The 21409-nt window shown below is 48.2% G+C and overlaps 1 protein-coding gene across 2 annotated transcripts in view; it reads right to left on the bottom strand.

Moving 5' to 3' along the window:
* Window positions 1-21409, bottom strand: part of CLPB (ClpB family mitochondrial disaggregase) — a 1140376-nt gene that overhangs the window by 578479 nt on the left and 540488 nt on the right. For both annotated transcript variants that reach the window (XM_085623404.1, XM_085623405.1), the window contains exon 6: window positions 6680-6777. In XM_085623404.1, the coding sequence (XP_085479530.1) occupies window positions 6680-6777 (98 nt within the window). The remainder of the gene's footprint in view (window positions 1-6679; window positions 6778-21409) is intronic.

The following is a 21409-nucleotide window of genomic DNA, read 5'->3' as shown; positions in this document are numbered from 1 at the left end:
ACCCTGTTGTAAGAACTATTAGCTGTAAGTTATTTGCCGGTGCTGGAGGCAACTCGGGAGAAGTAAAAGGGTGGAGGTAAGAGCCACGACGCACTGCCTAAAGTGACTGCGTCATTTTAACGCAGACAGATTAGCAATCACATAACGACTTCCAAAAACAGGTTGGTTTTGGCTCTGGGAGATCCCACTTTGGATGCGCAGCAAAGAGAAAACTTCTTGCCAATTGTTCTTTGTAATTTGCTCTCAGCTAACTGGGGTTTCAGAAAGTGACCTCAAAAGTAAATAGAGAAATGTTCAAATGCGTGTTCATTCAAAATACAGGCTGGCGTTTCATCACCTAAAGGCTCACTGAAAGGAAACTTGACCCCTGAGCGCAAAGCACACATATATTACTTGTTCTGAATGCATCTTCCAGGGAGCGTTTTAAGGTTTCCCAACAAGGCAGTGTTTATGGTTCTGCTATTAATTTCGTTGTCTTGGTGCAGCTGGAATCGCACTGCGCATTATCATAATTGCATAGGCGGCAGCAGGCGGCCGCTTTAGGCACTTTACTTACTGTTGTGTCTGTGCAGAAATACAGGTGACACGAGTCACTGACCCTGCTTATGAATCCTGGCCCCTGCACAAAACCAATTGGCAGCCCTCCTCCGAGACCCGCTGACTAGTAAGTAGTGCGACGATGGGTCATGGCCGTCGGCCTCGGTTTTCGGTGCGGTGGCAGTAATTCCAAAGATTACCTTTCCTGTGATGCACACAAATCTTCAGCCACAAATATACCTACTAGGGAATCCCTGCCCCCTGCCCGAGAATTTCCTGGGATTCCCATACATAGAAGTGCACAGGAGCGTAGACACAACCAGGGGGTTTTCTAAATCTAGGCAAATGGAATGCCTGAACTCAGAGTTTTGCAGACGGAACAGGGCATTGCATTAACATTGCCTATCTCCTGTCACTCGCTAGCAGGGCTGGTGGGAGGTAGAGAGGATTAGGTTAGGGTGCATGGGTGTGTACATTCTCAGCTTTTGTGCAGTAGCTACTAAGCACCGGAAGTTCCGCCTTTAAAATATGGCGCCCTGCCTGGAACTGTTAAAACCTTTACTTAGAGGTATCCAAAAATGCGCATAACCTCAAAGTGTGCACTTTTTCTGAGGTGATGCACTATGTGTTACCGGATTGGTTAAAAACAAGAAAATATTTGGGGGGGCAAGCTTATCCTGATTCCTTGCCTGAAATAAATAGTTCACCATGAGGTTGACGCGAAGAATGTTTTGTGATGTTGGGTTGGATGCACTGATTGGCTATAAATATATGACTGACACTTTAGGAACCTCGACGCCAATTGATTCATAAGCAAAGGCAATATGGGCGGCTATGCCTCTTCAGGGAGGCATTAGTGCCCAGTGCCTTAGACTATTGTCTTTGCATCTTTCCTCGTGAAGGTCATTCGGCAGGCGGCAGCAGATCGGTTTAAGCACTTTACTGTCTACCTACTGTGCAGATATGCAGGTGACACTGACCCTGCTTCTTGCCCCCTGAAAAAAAACAACTGGCGCGCAGGCGCAGCCGTGCTCCCTCTGACAGTGACTAGTGATGATGGCCGCGGGCCTCGGTTTTGGCTTTTGGGGCGGTGAGGTGACATGACGTCAGGGCGGCCTTCGAGTTCCGACCAGGCCTCCTGGCTGGTTCCGGCCTGAAGTCTGGTGGTGCGTGCAGGCCTGGGTGGGTCATGGCGGGTGCAGGAAGACTCGCTGGACCTGGTGCCGCAGCCGCTGCCGGACTCAGGTGAGTGCAGGCTGTTGACTTGAATTTCGTGGGGGTGAGGGGGGAGGTGCTGGGGCCTGGTGCTGGTGGTATGTATTTTCATTTTAAGGCTGTTGCTGGCTAGACATTGAGACCTGTTTCTGCATGCCAATGCATTCATTACAGATGCCATTCTTTCATCTAAGTCTGCAGTGTTGAGATGCAGTACTAAGTGAATACTCTTAGATGTGGGTACCAAGGCCAGCCTTCTCTACCAGCCTTCTCTACTAGACTTAAGCGGCTGTAGAGCGCCCGACACACCTACACCAAACTGTACAACATGCTTCAACAGCCTTGCATTCTGCGCCCATGTATAGAAGTGCGCAACAACACACCTGCCGGTGGTTATAATGTTCCTGCTGGCGAGAGATCAGAGTTTGGGCTAGTGACAGTTTTGACTCATCATAAAGTAGCACAAAGGGTTAATGTGTCTACTGCAAAGAACATGTACCATGCAAATCCCATAACTGTATTTTATGTGCATAGCTCAGTGGGTTACTGCTTTTTCCACAGAGATGTTATTGTAACCAGCAGTTCCTACATTACAATCCTAATATAGCGCAGTGACCAATAAACAGTCATCAAAGAGCAACAGGCAAACTTCATGCTAAAGGCTAGAACATTATTTTTTCCCCAGTTTTTCATTATCCAAATGCTGCTAAAAAAAAAAGTTTTGTTTTGGGTAGAAATATATTCTTCATAGTATAGCCAACCCCAACCACTGAGGTACATTTTAAATCCTGACTTTGTGCTTCACCAGAACACACATTCTTAAAATGTACTGCCTACCGGTATGGATGATATGGGATTCCTACACCCTGCAATTCACCTTGTCTTATGTATTATTTCCTATAGACTGAATTTACACACGTATAATTCATTGTCTCCATATATAATGTATATGTGTGTGTTGTAAAGTGTTCACACAACCTACAGTGCCTGGTATGAGTAGCACTATAAAACAAATGAAAGGCATGTGAGAGTGGCTATGCAGAGAAGAAGGGCACTGTTGGAGGGTGTTGGCGAGGGATTCCACGGAGAAGGAGATGATGGGGTGTGTCAAGAAAGACTGTTGCCCCTGGCGCCACCAGCGCTAAAGACGGCTCTGCCTTACTGTCAGAGTTTACTATTTGTACTCCTTTTCACAGGATTTAAAGACTGGGACCCTGGAATTCAAACCCTTGACCCACTTCGGTGCCTATTTACATGTCACCACAAGCGCAAGTCCTGTCCATAAGGCAGAGTGCAGTGTATTTAAATGGTTTGGCATATACTTTTAAGTTTTATATGTCCCAGAATAGGCAAGACTCAATTGCTACCCTTGTTCTTTGTGTGATTCTTGAACTTTTCACAATCCTATGGCTTCAGTGATGTAGAGGCAACATTGATGGCAGCACCCACACTCTGAAAAGTGTTCCACTGCCACTGGTCTGGGTGCCTTTGTGTGAATTGTTCATGCTTTCTGGCCAGGGTGCTGTGTGAGACATTTCCATGCTTTCTGGCTGCCTCGGTGCTTATGTGTGACGTAACTTTTCCATGCTTTCTGGCCTGGGTGCTGCTTATGTCTGATATTTCCATGCTTTCTGGCCTGGGTGCTTATGTGTGCTATTTCCATAGTTTCCTCAGTGACCTGGAGGCTCATGTGTGACATTTCCATGCTTACTGGCCTGGGTGCTTATGTGACATAAGCACCCAGGCCAGTTATGTGTAACGTTTCCATGCTTTCTGGCCTGGTGTTACCAGGCCTGGGTGTGATGTTTTCTGGCCTTTGTGCCCTAGGTGCTAGTTATCAGATGCATATGTGTAACATTTCTACAGTTTCTGCTCTCAGTGGCCTAGGTGCTTATGTGTGGCATTTCCACAGCTTTTGGCCTCAGTGGCCTGTGCTCTCATGTGTGACATTACATGTCAGTGCTTAATGTGTGACAAAACTCAGGATATAAAAATCATTTAACGTTTGCACATTGTCTTGTACATTTTTTTGCACAATTGTTTGAAGTTAAGTGTGTTTTTAAATGTCTTTATTCTATTTTATATGAAGAATAAATTGGTTATATTTAAATTCATGTTTCGTGCTCTACATTTCATTTGTTAGTGTTCTCTGTAGGAATGTCTGTGATTTATGACTGGGTATCCTGGTGCTCTATAAGGTAATCATTTACTATGCTTTAAAAGTTAATACAATCTAATATGTAATGAAAAATGTGTTGAAAAATGCTTTTCTTTGGCCTTTCTGTCTCTAAAATTTTCTTGGGGGGACAACCCCCCAAACTACCCCTAGTAGTGGTTGCTCACTGGGCTTGCTCGCTACACATCATGTTGGTGCTGGTCTCACTTTTACTTTGTTCTCTCTGATTCACTTCTTGTGTCTATTTTTGGGGCTCTCCGAAAGAATGTCTATGGGTACATATGACTGGGTGGGTTACCTGGTGCTCTTTAAGGTAATCATCTACTATTTACTGTGCAATTGAATATGTAATGAAAAATATGCTGTAAAATTCACCATTTTGGTCCGTCTTTTTCCAAAGTTTTCTTGTGGGGAGAACGCCCCCACACCCTCCTAGTATTTGTCTGGATCGCTCGCTGCACGCCGGACGGGGGCTGGTCTGGCAACATTTGCCAGGGCTGCTTTCAGTTCCCAGTCCGACCTGGGTACCTGTGGTACCATTTAGCAGGGGCTGACCTGTGGCCAGAGATGCCAATTGCATTTTGTCTTCGATGCAGTTTTAAGGAAAGAACATAGGCCCTGGGTACCTGATTGGCAGGAGTTCAAGGCACACTCAGTCAAAGTATATTAGCAGTTCAGCAAAAAGTGGGGGCAACCATGCAGAAAGAGGGCACTTTCTCACAGCTCTGTTCTGGAAGTGCACAATCAATGAAGATAACAGGTTCTATTGTGGAGGTTCATGATTAATGAAAAAGACAGGTTCCGTTGTGGAAGTGCACTATCGATTAAAGACAACAGGGTCTTTAGTGGAACTGTCCAATCAGTGAAAGAGAACAGGCTCTGTTGTGTTAGTGCGCAATCAATGAAAGAGGACAGGCTCTGTTGTGTTAGTTCACAATGAATGAAAGAGAACAGGCTCTGTTGTGGAAGTGCCCAATCAATGAAAGAGAACATGCTCTGTTGTGTTAGTACACAATCGATGAAAGAAAACAGGCTCTGTTGTGTTATATTACAATCAATGAAAGAGGCCAGGCTCTGTTGTGTAATTTTACAATCAATGAAAGAGAATAGGCTCTGCTGTGTTCGTGCGCAATCAATGAAAGAGAACAGGCTCTGTTGTGTTCGTGCACAATCAATGAGAGAGAACAGGCTCTGTTATGGAAGTGCACAATCAATGAAGAGAATAGGCTCTGCTGTGTTCGTGCGCAATCAATGAAAGAGGACAGGCTCTGTTGTGGGAGTGCACAATCAAGGAAAGAGGACAGGCTCTGTTGTGTTAATGCACAATCAATGAAAGAGGACAGGTTCTTTTGTGGAAGTGCAAAATCAATGAAAGCGGACTGGTTCTGTTGTGGAAGTGCAAAATCAATGAAAGCGGACAGGCTCTGTTGGGTTACTACACAATCAATGCAACAGGACAGGCTATGTTGTGGAACTACACAATCAATGAAAGAGAACAAGCTCTGTTGTGGCTGTACACGACCAATGAAAGAGGACAGGCTCTGTTGTGGAAGTGCACTATCAATGAAAAAGACAGGCTCTGTTGTGGAAGTGCACAATCGATGAAAGACAACAGGCTCTTTAGAGGAAGTACACAAACAATGAAAGAGGACAGCCTCTGTTGTGTTATTTTACAATCAACGAAAGAGGACAGGATCTGTTGTGCTAATTTACAATCAATGAAAGAGAACAGGCTCTATTGTATGAGTGCACAAAACAATGCAAGAGTACAGGCTCTGTTGTGGAAGTACACGATCAATGAAGAGAACAGGCTGTGTTGTGGAAGTGCACAATCAATGAAAGTGGACAGGCTCTGTTGTGTTCGTGCCCAATCAATGTAAGAGGACAGGCTCTGTTGTGGGAGTGCACAATCAATGAAAGCGGACTGGCTCTGTTGTGTTAATGCACAATCAATGAAAGAGGACAGTCTCTGTTGTGGAAGTCCAAAATCAATGAAAGTGGATAGGTTCTGTTGGGTTACTACACAATCAATGCAATAGGACAGGCTATATTGTGAAATTGCACAATCAATGAAAGAACAAGCTCTGTTGTGGCAGTACACGACCACTGAAAGAGGACAGGCTCTGTTGTGGAAGTGCACGATCAATGAAAAAGACAGGCTCTGTTGTGGAAGTGCACAATCGATCAAAGAGGACAGGCTATGTTGTGGGAGTTCATAATCAATGAAAGAGAACGGGCTCTATATTCTATTAGTGCACAATCAATGAAAGAGAACAATCTCTGTAGTGGAAGTACAGAGGTGAAGAAAGAGGGAAGGCTCTGGTGGGGAAGTGCACAGCCAATGAGAGAACAAGCTCTGCAGTGAAGTGCACAACAAATGAAAAGGACAGGGTCTGGAGTGGTAGTGCATCAATGACGAAAAGGCCAAGCGCTGATGTGGAAGTACACCACTAATGAAAAGGACAGGCTCCGGTGTGGAACCGCACCTTTGATAAAGAGAACATGATCGGTTCTGGTAGTGCACCACTCATGAAAGAGGACAAGCTCTCTCAAAGAAGTGCACAACCAATGAAAAGGACAGGTTCAGGCGTGGAAGTACACTGTGGGTGAAAAAGGGCAGCCTCTGTCATGGGAGTGCAGAGCTGATGAAAGAAAAAACATTCCTGTGTGGAAATGGACACCTGATGAATGTGGACAGGCTCAAGCGAAGGCGAGGACAGGCTGCTGTCACATGAGGAGGGGCAGACTTACCTTGGTTTCCCAGGTGTGGAGGAGCTGTTTGACCTCTCCCTCTCGGGCGTAGTCCACGGGGCTGTGCCCCATATCATTCTGCTGCAGCGGGTTGGCACCTGAGAAGACACGTGCGGGGAGATGGGAATTAATGCACAATCCACAGCCCTCTGTGATAACCAGCACCCAGTGACCTCTGCCCACAGGGTCCTAAGGCACAGCCAAGAACCTGCCATGGCACGTGGGCGCGAGACAATCAATACATCCACTGTCACTATCAAAACTGGGCACGACCAGCTCTGCAGCAATTTAACTCTTTTAATGAACTACTGTAGATGCACATTTTTAACTGCAATCACAATTTTCTACTCAGAATCAAAAACGCAAACAATGATTCTTTCAACTTGGCAAGACAGCAGCCTATCAGTGGGACGAGAAAGCACACATTTTTATGAATATTTGTTGCTGTGCACACCAGCTTTGGGGCACCCAATACATGAGGCCAGATGAGACCCCTCATGTGTTCAACCTTCCAGTCCACAGCTGCTTCTCCCCATAGTGCCAATAGAGGCAACTCACCCCCGACATGGAGACATAGCATGCACAGCAATAAATAACCACATGAGACTTGTTTGTGGGAAAACATTTTGCTGCAGGTTTATTTCATACAAGAATTAGGCCAACGTGGTGGGTTAACTTACGGGCGATCCAAGGGCAGGCAGCGGTGACTGACCTAAGCTGCCCTGCCTGCCTGATGAGCCAACTGCACTGTGGCCAACCCAATCGGTGCTACCTTTTACTGGGGATTATCCCCCTTTAATACCATGGACCACCAGTCCAGCCTTATACTCACTCCTTTTTAGGGGCGGAGCGTGTCCAGGCAAACCCCTGAATGCTCAGGCTTACAAACCCCTGAATGCTCAGGCTTACAACCACCCGAAGGACTAGCGGGTCGCTGTCATTTTCCACCAGTGTCCTGCCGTAAAGACTCCTGGGGTTGTTTGGCTTCTGCACCCCTATTGTACAAGTTGATGTTGTGGCCAACACCATACCCTCATCTTGATCCACTGACCTCCCTATGTGCAGGAGGACAGCACCGGCCAGGACTAGGACCCCTTGGGGATATAACGCAGCTCTCTTCGTAACCACAGATCTGTGTGATACAATCCATTGTGCACTGTGTGCAAATTTGTGCATTTCCATTGGGGGTTGGTTAAGCCCTTGGTTGCCCCCTTGCTTGGATGATCGCAATTATCAGGGTTCAGGCTGATTACCAAGTGCCACGTCCGCAAGTGAACATGTAGACATGGATCGAATTTAAGCTGTGTCATGTCCTTACAAGGACGTCCGGTGAGCCTCCTCACCTAAGCCAAGACAAAGGTGGATCTAACCACAGAAGGAAAAGCCCGCGGTCCCTTTATGGTACTCCTAACATTCTTCTACATTTATTGTCCTTATTGCCTATGAAACCCCTCAGTCTGACTGCGATCACGGATGCTGTGTCGCCATGCTGGTGTCCCTCACCCCGGCATATGCAGAACAACAACAGCTTTAGCTAAAGGTATCCCAGAGTGTCATAAAGGTTAGCCAATGCTTTCGGATTTGAGGACATGGAGTAAAACATATGAGCAAATATATACCTGCACCTTCTTAAATATGAATGTAAATGTGTTCTGGTAATTGTCAGCGATTGTACTCCAAACCCATATTTAACACTATTGGAGTAACAGCACCTCTTTTGGAATGACAAACTAACGCAACCCACCTGGCTGACTGGCGGCTTTAGCATATATAGCCCATAACCCGACTTTTGCAGAGGTATACCAGTGTGCCAAACAGATGCCAATGCTTTTGGCTAGTGAGATCCTGGAGTAAAACATACAAACAAATTTGCCTGCAACTTCTTCACTAATTGCAAATTTTGTTCTGGAATTGTCGGCATGTGTGCTCCAAACCCAACTTCTCAACCTATTGACACCACAGCACACTTTTGGAATGACACATTTTTATGAATATTTGTTACTGTGCATGCCAGCTTTGGGGCACCCACTACATGAGGCCAGATGAGACCCCTCATGTTTTCAACCTGCCCGTCCATAGCCGCTTCTCCCCAGTTCCTGAGCACTCAGCCCTTAATTCTGCCTGTTAGTGGCCCTGAGAGCAGGAGGCTGATTGCACCGGAAATTACTGCTGGGATCAGCGTCAGCCTCCTTCAGGTACCTAACTTCTGCGTGTGGCTGATTCTGGGAACCGGCTACTATCTAACCTGGTGATTCTAGCCCAATGTCTCTATCCAGACGGTTGTGATCTCTGCCCTTCCCAGGATGGTACAAGTCATCATGGGTCCGCCCTGGGTACTGGGAGAGGGATACAGCCTGCCTTCTGACCGAGAGGGTCAAGGTTTGGTGTATGGAAGCTTCTGTAGGGAGCCTGGAACATCTGAATGCAGTCACTGCTGTTCTGGCAAGATGCAAATAGGTAAAGAAAAACCCAACAGGTGGGACATACAATCCAAGCTACTGCTAGAAGTGTCCTTGGTCATTTATGTTTCTGAGTACTTTTAAGAACTGCAATAAGTCTCACTTTGGAGGGAGGGATCCCTCCTAGATAGCAGGCTGATGCGGCGCAAATCCCTTTGACACAATATGTGTAGTGTTCTCCAACCCCCCACAGTGGTGATCGCCCCTTTCCATATCCCACCAACCCACCCCAAGCAGAGGAGGCTGAACCTATTATATCCCACCTACCATCACCGTTCAGATGGATTATCTGACTACGTGATCACTAACTGTGTCAAGATAGCTGCAATATATATCCATGGGTAGATGCCCCCATAGTGGAATTATTTGGTTGAAGCACTCTCTGCTGAAGTGTGATTTTTCCCTTTCTGCTGTTATATATCAGAGCCCAATATGGAGATGTGTACAGCTCAAAGTAAGAGTCGAAAGGTCTTCTGGCAGTGGCTTGCTGAGTGGAGAAGCAATCATCTCACTAAAAACGCCCTCTATTGCTTGAAGAGCAATGATGAACTAACAAAAAATAAAGACAAAATGTGGACCCACTAGACAGTAATCATACTGTAGCACTTTCCCTTTCACAACCAAGCACACACTCTTCAAATGCCTCAGCCTCTGCCATTGAGGCATCTTGGGCAAAGCCCCCATTTGTCGTCAGCAGCATTTAGAATCTTACAAACCTTCACACTCATACTTTACATCCTCTAATAGATTATTTAATCTGTCCAAGAACTGCGAATACCGTCTTGGTGGCTGATATTTCTTTAATTCAATGTCGAACTCAGGAACACTCATCCGCAAGACGCTAAAGACGTGGTCCTGGCCTGCCTCTTAGTGGTGATGAGGTCAGTTGTGGTCTGCCCTGGCATCACTCTGGAGTAATCATTGTGCTCTGCAAATTACATTTGTTTATTTCTCAGAAAAGTGCTGGAGATGGCTCTAGCCATCCCTGTAAAACTCCACTTCTTGGACAGCTGATATGAAGGACTTAGCAGGAGAACAAAATCACTATAAGCTGTGACATATACCCGTATCAAAACATGTGTGATGGTTCCGAGGAGTCTAGGGGTGGAAAAGAAAAAGCAAGCCACTGAAAGAGACAGGGCTCCCAAACGTTTTCTATGGAATTGATGGAATCAGCGGCGAGACCTATACTCATTAACAAGGCAAGTAGGAGGTGCCGGACAGTGGAGCTGTGACGCCCAATGGGATAGCTTCATGTGCCATGGCAAACATGTGTAGTCCGACATTCTTGCTGTAGATGGCCGTATATGTCTTGAGACACTTGAGGAATTCTGTTGTAAAAATGGCATTGGAAGGTCTGCTACTACTGATGGTTTTGCTGTGGCAGAGTGGAGCAATCTGGCTTCTTATGGGAGGGAGGTGGAAGGCCCCCCCACACCCCTATGGAGAAGTCCGCAGGATTCGCTCAGACTGCCACAGAGCATGGGTCATCATGGCTGACAAAAGAGTAGGTGAGCTAATTTCTCAAGAGTGTTAAGGTGAAAAGGATGGACCAAAGAAAAGATAACAAAAAGACACAGAAGCCTCTAGACCAAGGACTGGAAAAGGACTTTTGGGCTACTCAACTCAACTCATTTCAACAGAAGGATTAGGTGATAAAGGTTGGAGCAGCATTATAAAACACCAATGCAAAGCTATTGGTGGACAAGGAACGAAGGAGGAGAGAGGTGCTTCCATTATCTTTCCACAAGCAAGAGAACCAACTGTGTTGAGTAGGGGAATAAAGAAGTGCTTAGAGAAGGTCAGAGGTGCTACATGCAGCATCATCTCTTCTCACAAGCAGGCACTGTGAGGCAGCTAAGGAACCTTCGGAGAGGTGCCCGGGAGGTCAGAGGAAATACACACTCTGCTCTTTCTTGTGACAATGTCTCAGGAAGAAGGAAGAGTTCTCCAGATCCTAAAGCGGGCCCACTAAGAAATCCTATGCCAGCCTCGTCAAGAAAAATAAGAAGGGATACAATCCTGAGAGCCCCTACAAGTATAGGAGGACACTTTACACAAAAAATGAAAAGGCTCTGAATGGAAGTTGATAACACAGGGTCTCCTATGGTCTGGAATCATTCCCTTCCAATAGCTAACTCTGAAACCTGTGGAATTTGCCTCTTTTACATCTACTGCTGGGACATACTTTTGTCTGTAGACATACGTATTCTGCACGATCCGCTCCTCCAATCCACAAAGTGTTGAAATAAATATATTTGTACCATGAATGTCCTGGCTCTACCGATGGGCTGTGCCTGCCCCTGCAGCCTTTCCTTTAGTTCAAGGGAAGCAGCATTCAGCCTCCCAAAGACCATGTAGATTTGCTTGATTGAAGGAGGCATCTGAAAATGTGGCTCACAAGGAGGATCAATCATGGGTTTGTTGAGCGTGACTACTCACCCGTAAGGGTCTCAAGGCGCTGGGTAGTAGGGGAGGTGCAGGTTCCAGTCCATCAAGGAGGTAGTGCGTTCCAGGCTCTGGAGCGGACTCCCAATCTGGACTTCCTGGTGCGGGGGACCAATGGGGTAGGAGAGCTGGGCTGATCGTAGGGTCCTTTGGGGTGCGTGGAATTCGAGTTGGCTGTTCAGGTATGCTTGTCCGGTGTTGTGGAGGGCTTTGTGTGCGTGGGTGAGAATCTTGAAGGTGATTCTAGCCTCGATGGGGAGCCAGTGCAGTGTGCGCAGGTGCTGGGAGATGTGGCAGTGTCTTGGCAGGTTGAGGACCAGTCTTGCGGCGGCGTTCTGGATGTTTTGTAGCTTGTGGGTGAAGTTTTTGTTTATTCCGGCGTAGAGTGCGTTGCCGTAGTCAAGTCTGCTGGTGACGAGGGCGTGAGTAACGGTCTTTCTGTGTTTGAGGGAGATCCATTTGAAGGTCTTGCTTAGGAGGCGGAGGGTGTGGAAACAGGAGGATGCGAAGGAGTTGATCTGGCGGTCCATTTTGAGTTCGGAGTCCAGGATGGTTCCGAGGTTGCATGTGTGATCCATGGGGGTGGGCGGCTTCCAAGGGCGTGGGGCCACCAGGTGTCGTTCCAGGCATTGGGGTGTAGGCCCATGATGAGTACTTCTGTTTTGTCAGTATTGAGTTATAGGCAGCTGCTTTTCATCCATTTGGCGACTGCTTCCATGCCTTCTTGAAATTTGTGTTTGGCTGCGTTGGGTTCGTTGGAAAGGGAGAGGATGAGTTGGGTGTCGTCTGCGTATGAAACAATGTTGAGTCCATGGGTTCTGACGATGGGGGCGAGCGGTGCCATGTAGACGTTGAATAGCGTGGGGCTGAGGGAGGATCCTGGAGGGCTTCCCAGGTGGTTGGTGTAGGGTCAGAGAGGAAAGGAGGGAGTCTGACCCGCTTCGTTCTGCCGGAGAGGAAAGAGTGGATCCAGTCGAGGGCTTTGTCCCGGATCCCTGCATCGTGAAGTCTGCGTGTTAGGGTGTGGTGAGAGGTCGAGGAGGATGAGGGCTACTGTCTCTCCTCTGTCCAGGAGGGAGCGGATGTCGTCTGTTGCGGCGAGGAGGGCGGTATCTGTGCTTCGGTTTTTTCTGACGCCGGATTGGGAGGAGTCGAGGATGTTGTGCTCTTCAAAGAAGGTGGCGAGTTGGCGGTTGATGGCTTTCTCGATGACTTTCGCTGGGAACAGGAGCAGGGAGGTGGGTCTGTAGTTTTTTAGGTCGGTGAGGTCCGCTGAGGGCTTCTTTAGGAGGGGATTGATATCGGCGTGCTTCCAGTCATCGGGGAAGGAGGCGTTCACTAGGGAGCGGTTGATGGTGTGGCGAAGCATGGGTGCGATGGTGTCAGCGGCTCTATTGAAGATGTGGTGGGGGAAGGGGTCCGTGGGGGCCACGGAGTGGATTGACTTCATTGTCTTCAGTGTGTCTTCAGTGGTGAGGGCTGTCCACCTGTCAATCGTTGGCTTCAGGGTGTCGGGGTGGTTGGTAAGGGTTCAGTGTGTTGGCTGTCTTCGTCGAAGTTGTAAATGTTCTTGATTTCGTGGTGGAAGAAGGTGCTGAGATTGTCGCAGAGGTCTTATGAGGGAGGGATGTCTGTAGACACGCTGGTGGGTTGGGCAAACTCCTTGATGATGCTGAAGGGCTCTTTGCTGTTGTGTGGGTGTGTGGAGATTCTGTCTTTGATCGCTGTTTTTCTCGTATTTCTGATGAGTTAGTGGTGGACGTTGGTGGCGGTTCTGAAGTTATTGTGGGCTTCTGTAGATTTGGAGTTCCTCCAGGCCTTTTCAAGGCGGCGGCATGTGTGACTGGACTCTCGAAGTTCGGTGGCAAACCATCTGGCTTTCTTGGCATGTGTGTTGTTGTTTTTCTTGAGGGGGGCTATGGTGTTGGCGCTGTTGAAGATCATCTGTGCAGAGTTCGGGCTGCGTTGTTGAGGTCGTCGTCTTCCGCGATGGTTGGGGTGGAGTTGCCGAGTGAGGAGGTGAGCTGGTTGGCTGTGATTTTGGTCCAGTTTCTTTGTGGGAGCAGATGCTGGGGTCTGTGGATGGTGGGTGTTCTGAAGGTGAAGTGGATGCATCGATGGTCTGTCCACGGGAGTTCGGTGGTGTGGCTGAAAGTGATGGGAGTTTCCTGTTGTGATGAGGGTGTCGAGGGTGTGTCCTGCTGAGTGTGTGGGTTCGGCCACGATCTGGCGCATCCAATTTTGTGGAGGTTGTCAAGGAGGGATGTGATGTTGGGGTCTTGTTGGTTGTCGAGGTGGAAGTTGAGGTCTCCCAGCAAGGTGTAGTTGGTGGATGCGATGGCTTGCGGGAGATGATGTCCGTGATGGAGTTGGTGAATGGTCCGCGGGGTCGGTAGATGAGGGTTCCTCGGAGGGTGGTGGTAGGGCTGGCCTATATCTTGAAGTGTATGTGTTCCATCAGGTCAGTGGGCTCGTCGGGAGTGTGGATTTCTGGACGGTGGCAATTCCTCCTCCAGGGAGGGTGGGGCGGTCCTTCTGGGAGATCTTGTATCCTTGGGGGATGGCGATGTCCGGTCCCGAGGTGGTATTGGTCCAGGTTTCGGTTAAGAATGCAACGTCCGGGGTGGTGCTGTCGAGGAGGTCCCATATTTCGGTGGCATGTTTGTGGAGGGATCGGACGTTGAGAAGGATGCATTGCAGGGTCTTCGGTGCGGTTGTGTTCATGCGGGCGGGTTGTGCTGGAGCCGTGGTCCTGGCGGTGCTGCAGGTGTGCCGGCAGCGGTGACAGCTGCAGGGTCCGTGGGTGTCAGCTGGTGAAGCTAGCTTGCAGTTGTTGTTGCGACCTGGGTTGAGTGCGTGGAGTGCCGCTAGGATGTAGCGTTGGCGGTGCGGAGGTCTAGGGTTTCTGATGCTGGTCACGTTCGGGTCGCGAACGGGCTTGGCGCGGCCACCATTAAGTAGGGGTCGGGAAGGGCTGGACAGCTGGGAGGCGGGAGCGAGGAGAGGAACTGGTTTGGACTGGTTGCGCTGGGGGGAGGGGCAGCAACGGCGGGAAAAACGGGCGCAAAAGTAGGAAAAAGGAAGATGGTAGCGGCATTAAAAAGTGAAGAAAAGTGATAAAAGAGTAAAAGGGTGAAAAAGAGTAAAAGGGTAAAAAAAATAAATGGTGAAAAGCAAGGAAACGGAGCCGAAAGGAGAGAATAAAGGGAGCAGAAAGTGGAGCGAGAGAAGGAGTCAGAGGTCCACTGAACCACCAGGGATGAGGCTCAGGTATAGCCTGCGGGTGGAGGAGGGCCTCGAACACCAACACTCGAGAGTGCAGGGGCTCAGAAGGGCCTCACTTGATGGTGGAGCTGCGAGGGTGGGAGAGCAATTTCACTGACAATGATCAACTGATTAGCTTAGCGTCAGGGTCATCCTTGTCATAAGGAGCAGAAGGGCAATGGGAGAGGGGATGGTGAACATCTATTCTTCAAGTCATGTGATAGTCCCTGGCATGTCCACTCCTCATGTCTCGTGGTGTCATGACCTGCATGGGTAGGGCTAGCACGGGCAGTGAGGAGAAGGGCCTGCAGAGTGACCCATCCAGAGATGATGCTCTCTCGACTGCCTACAGAGTAGTACCCACTACCGGTCGAAGGTCAGAGATGTTGGTGACTCTTATTGCATGGATACAAAAACATACTCCATTTGGGGGTATTAATACCAAGAAAATACTTCCAATGCAAGCTGACCTTTGAACTCAGATCCAGGGCCTCCTACTGCACCTCACTGTATCCTACATGAAAGAGTTATCATCAGGCCTTCAACAGTGTAAAACTCCCCAGCCCAAACAAACCTGTCTGCTCTGCGTGGAGTACAATCCGAGAGAGATCCACCTGTTCTGCAGCAATCAGGGTAAGCGTGGCATTACTCCATTCAAGGTTTACACCAAGGTGGGTGCCAGCTCGACCCCTGTCCGCGGTGCAGCACAGAAGGAGCCCTGGCATAGAGCTATGTCCAGTCCTGAGACCCACGGGGTCGGGTAAGTAAGACAGCCCAGCTTCTGCGTACCCCAGCAGCCTTCCTATCTCTCCAAATAATGACACCCCTTAGGCAAGACATCCATTTTCCTTTCCAAAGGGCAGTTTTGTACCGATCGATGTAGTCTATCCAATATTAGCCTAATCCCCTGTTAATGGCGCGGATGACTTGACTAATTGCGGCAATAATTGATAGAACCTGACTTGCACCTCGGATCGATGGCGCCGCGAGTACAAGGAGCAATAAAATATTACGCTTTAATAAATAACCGTGTCACTCCGCCTGCTAACTGCGCCGCTGAAGCCCTTTGCTCCCAGAAGTGGCGGCTGGTTCATAAAGGCCCCCCGCTCGTGGGCAGCTGGCCTTGGAGTAAAGAGCAGTGGCCGGAGCCGGGAGGCCCGAGGGACTGAAACCTTCGGACCTCCTGAGAGCCTCTCGATTTGTCACCTCGCACTGCCCGTCCCCACCGAGGGCCTGGCACCTGGGCAGCACCCCGGGCTACCCGAACACCCCCAGCAGCCTCCACCTCACAATATTTGATAAATAGCTCGACAGGCCGCCTCTCCCGTGCAGCAATGCAGCGGGCACAGATGTGGAAGGCCATTCACTGGGGAAATATGTTTTTGTCAGGGCTATTGAAAAAAAGTTTAGTGTGGCGACAGGCTTCCATTTTTCAAATGTTATTAACTCCACACGCTTAACAATTTGTCTTCGATTCCTTCGGATCCTCAATGTGTCAATAGGGCTCGTTCGGCCCGGCATCGGAGGCCGTGCTGGGCGCCTGTTCCTGTTACGAGGTCTGGACCGTGGGCCGTGTTTCATCACCGCGGCTGCTGGTAGTAACTGGCCTCGCTGGCCATCTTTAAGGGCAGCCCCCGGCACTGTCACGGGCCTCGCTGTCTGTCCGCCATCTTTAAGGGCAGCCTCCAGCATGGCTCCAATCGCGTCCTTCTCTTCCGAAACTGCCGCCGAGTGTGAGATTGTCCGTTTCACCACGTTCGCGGAGGCTACAAGCTTCTCAAACCTGCAGGCAGTACTTGGTAACAAGCATTTGCAATGCAATAGGTCTCGCATTTACGCGAGTTTGAGCTGTTGACATTGTAAATGACAATGCCTTTTATTTTTAAAAGATAAATAAAAGGCATTGTCATTTACAATGCTAATAGTTTAAACTCGCGTAAATGCGAGACCTATTGCATTACAAATGCTTGTTTTGCCAGTGTTCTGGTACTTGTAGCGGGAGATTATTAAACCGTGCAGTAAAGGTGAGAGATTATTAAAGCGTGCAGTAAAGGTGTGAGATTATTAATCCGTGCAGTAAAGGTGTGAGATTATTGAACTGTGCAGTAAAGGTGTGAGATTATTAAACCATGCAGTAAAGGTGAGAGATTATTAAGGCGTGCAGTAAAGGTGAGAGATTATTCAACCGTGCAGTAAAGGTGTGAGATTATTAAACTGTGCAGTAAAGGTGTGAGATTATTAAACCGTGCTGTAAAGGTGAGATATTATTAAGACGTGCAGTAAAGGTGAGCGATTATTGAACCGTGCAGTAAAGGTGAGAGATTATTAAGGCGTGCAGTAAAGGTGTGAGATTGTTAAACCGTGCAGTAAAGATGAGAGATTATTGAACTGTGCAGTAAAGGTGTGAGATTATTAAACCGTGCAGTAAAGGTGAGATATTATTAAGGCGTGCAGTAAAGGTGAGAGATCATTATACAGTGCAGTAAAGGTGAGAGATTATTAAAAAGTGCAGTAAAGGTGAGAGATTATTAAACAGTGCAGTAAAGGTGAGAGATTATTAAAAAGTGCAGTACAGGTGTGAGATCATTAAGGTGTACAGTAAAGGTGTGTCACTATGATGAATATCGTATCAAAAACGGAAAGCATAAAAATAAGAATTAAATATAGTTCCAACAAGTCACATCATAGCGCTTTCAGACACAGTAATATAATGTAGTAAAAAGTAAATTACTAATCCATTGAGGGAAGAGGTCGTTGCAGCAGTACTGGGGTAATTGTCCCCCAATCTGTGGGACAAGGCAGAGGACACGTGGTGGATTTACATGAAACCCTGCTGTAGGCCAGACATCTTCTCTGTACTTGCTGCCTGACGTCATGTGTTGCTCAGTTCAGTCTGGTACTTAGCCGAGTCCCGAGTACATGACAGCAGTACCTTTGTAACTGAGTGTAGTTTAGCGAGCCTCTGTTACAGTCGCCCCTGCTGCCCCACTACCCTTTGCCGCCAGTACTTCCGGTTACTTCGGAACTTGATGCGTCTCTTTCGGATACAGGAGAGAAGAAAGGGTGACATTCATGCTTTTGGGAGTGACATATGAAAGTCAATTCACCAAATGCGCATGAAAATTCCCAATTTTGAGGTAACTTGGGTAAACTCAAATATTTTGGAAAAACAGCAGGCATCAGGAAGTAGATCAGATAGTGCAGCCACTTGGAGGCGCCTTAAGGCGGCAGCCTTACTCTCCCTTGGGTACAGCCTCTGGAGAAACAGAGGTCACGTGTCCTTCACTGTTCAGCTACAGAGACCTAGATCTGCCTTTGGTGGAACAATTTCACAGTTTTTCCCCAGTGTGATATTTTATAATAGAAAACAGTGCAATTTATTTAGCGTTCGTGTTATTATCATAGATGGAGAAACAGATCCCAGGGGTTACCAATAAAATGATTCCCTTGTGCTAATGAAGTAATCTGTAGCGTTTCTTTCACTGAACAGAAAGTGGGGGTGGCGAAGATATGAAAACCTCACATTTTGCAGAACACAGTGAACTACTACAAGTGTCATCTGTCTGCCTGTTTCTCCTTTGCCCAAAACAAAGAAAACGCCATGCTGCTTCTTCCCCCTCCGCCTTCCTTTAAGACTCCTTCTCAGCGCTGCCGCATTTCGAGCTTCCTCAGCTGGCCTCCTCGCTCCCCGCGGGCAGTTGCTCATATGCTGGCTGACTAAATTACATGATAAACAAGCGATTTAGCTGGCGCAAATAAACGAGCGCTGTGACCCTGAAGCGGGCACCGCGCTGAGTCTTAAAGTTTCAATAAATAAATAAATAAATAAATATGTGCGGTGTCACTGAAGCGGGAGCCGCGCTCAGTGATAAAGTATAAATAAATAAATAAAACAAGCGCGGTGTCCGAAAAGAGGGGCGCCGCACTCAGTCTTAAAGTTTCAAAAGAAAATAAATAAACCGAGGTATGTGTCCCTGAAGCAGGACCCACATTCAGCATGAACATACAACTAATAACAAGCTGTCGCCATTACCCGAATGAGAAAATAAGTGCCCACCGACTAATTCAAGGAGACCGTGTAACGTCGCCAGGAAACAATAGAGTCTGGATGGGCGGGGCCAAAAGGAGACAGGGCATTAACCAAGAAGCCTCATTTTCAATCGGAGGCCAGTGTTTAGCATAAATGATGATGCCAGACAATGAAATTGATGGGTCGCGCTTCAAGTCCCCTGTAGAAATCTTATCGATTACAAGACGCCTCGAAGAGCGAGGAGCGCTTGCGCGCTCCAACGCTAGGTGAGCCCTAAAAATAATCATTTTACAAGAAAATGTGGGGCCAGGAGGCGCCCCAGGTAGCAGGCCCATGCACTGATAGATCAACGGCGTCGGCACACCCCCTACCGAAACAATCAAATGCTCTTTAAAGTCATGTTTTATTATTAGCCTGCATCTTTTATTGACCTTGGAAGCATGAAAAGCAGATGCTGTTCTGACACAAATGAAATCTGTGACCTGCGTGATCAGAATTCGCAGAAGTGAAAACTATTTAGCATATCTGATGGAGTCACAGGAAGTGATGTCAGAAAAAAGTTGACATCAATGACAGCACGAGAACTGATTTTAAAAAAAGGGTGCAAATCAAATAAAAGTAAAATAAATAAAATAACAAGTAAGTAGACTGATATGTAAGAAAAGTAACGGAGCAGAACTCTTGTGTATCAAGAGAAGAGGTCTGATGGAATGTCCCTTCTGTGGATTGTTTCCGGAAGCTCTTGGTGAAGCAAATTATGCTGTGCATACAGCAGAGCTCTTAATGGGCACATTTAAAGTTTAGGTTTGAGCATTTCTCACGAGAAGCCATGTTATTAAAAGTGCCCACAGGTGCAATAGGCGTATGCACTTGCTTTTTGCGCCCTCAGTACACTTTGGTATTACACAAGAGGCCACAGATTCTTGCATGTTCCCTCTTTAAAACAGATTGTGCACCAGCTTAATGTCATGGGTGCGCTCACTCACTGAAGGGTGTGTGCTCACATGCAAACAAGGGGATCCTTTGCCTCTGCACCTGGGGCCACACTACGGATGACAAAGAGACCATCAAGGGGGCACGGACTGTACTATACAAAGCTGGGTCACAGTCAAGCAGGGCACAAGTCCTAAAAAAAGAAGTGGGGGGACGCTGTCACCGGAAGTGACGTCACAACAGGAATCTCATGAAAAGAAGTGGGGGGGACGCTGTCACCGGAAGTGACGTCACAACAGGAATCTCATGAGTATTCATATGCCTTTAGATGACAGGGCATTTCACAGCACTGCTACCCCTGGTCTGTTCCTCGATGTCCTTTGCAACCCCCCCTCCCCCCCACTCCCCCGAGGGGGTGCCCCAGTTGCACAACGAAGTGCTCAAAAGTGCACAAGATACAGAAGGACACACATTCCAAGCGTTAACCGCCAACGCCTGCTCGCTCCGCCTCCCAATCACTCCAGCCTGCACACACCACCGGTGCCTCTTAAAGTCTCCAATTACAAATATTAGCATATCTTTGGTACACAATGCTGTCCAGCTTTTTGGCAGGGGGGACGGCGTCCACCCGGAAAAACCTGGTAAAATAAGTGGGGGGACGCCGTCCACCCGCGTGGTACCCCGACTCGAGCCCTGCAGTCAAGGCGCCTGAGGGTCCCCCCTTAACAGTGTGGAAATGTGGTTTGAGACCTGTCCAGATGCCACCTACCGGCAGGTTCAGTCACTTACTGCAGCCACTTACATGAGGATCTCTGCCCCCGCTCCTTGAAGTGCAGACCGGCTGCTGCCTGCACAGTGAAATTCAGATCCGTGGCTTCAGACAGGTGGCCTGTCTTTAACAAACAAGCTGTTTACAGTGCAGGGCTGGTTGACGCCGGAAAGCGGCATTTACAACGCGGGGGAAACACGCGTTCTGTTACTATGCTTGACTTTACCACACATATGCCATAACCACACAAATGCATGGTAAAGGCTATCACCGCTCTAGATTCAGAGCGGATGGACGGTGAGATTGCATGGAGGAACAGGAAGGATCGGGACGAGGCTTGTTAAGTAGGGCTGTGGCGGGGGGTCGGGTAGTTTTCAGGGTTGGGGGAGTCAGGGTAGTTTTTAGGGCTGGGGGCTGGTTTTAGGGCTCAGGGTGGGGGACTGGGGTTGGGGTCGTTTTTAGGGCTGGGGTCGGGTTTTAGGGCTCAGGGTGGGGCAGTTGGAATACTTTTGGGGGCGGGGTTTTAGGGCTCAGGGCGAAGGGGCTGGGGTGCGATCTTTACCACGGATATGCCTTTATCAATCATGCCTTTACAAAGAAATTCGTGGTATAGGCATGCATGGTGAAGGCATTCGTGGTAAAGACACGATAATGGTAAAGACATTGTTGTTAAGGCATGCGATATAATCGCATGCGTGGTTCTGTCATACAACCATTCCGCCTCTACTGGGAACAGCACATTTGCTGTGATCTGCGCACTTTCCTAGGCTGCACCAAATGCACAGATTCAACTGTCAGTTGCGGCAAAGACTGGGATGCTGCGTCGT

The sequence above is a fragment of the Triturus cristatus genome, chromosome 8 (assembly GCF_964204655.1).
Source record: "Triturus cristatus chromosome 8, aTriCri1.1, whole genome shotgun sequence".
Taxonomy (NCBI): Eukaryota; Metazoa; Chordata; class Amphibia; order Caudata; family Salamandridae; genus Triturus; species Triturus cristatus.
Note: the sequence above shows the minus strand (reverse complement) of the source record. Positions and strands in the feature narration are given on the sequence as shown.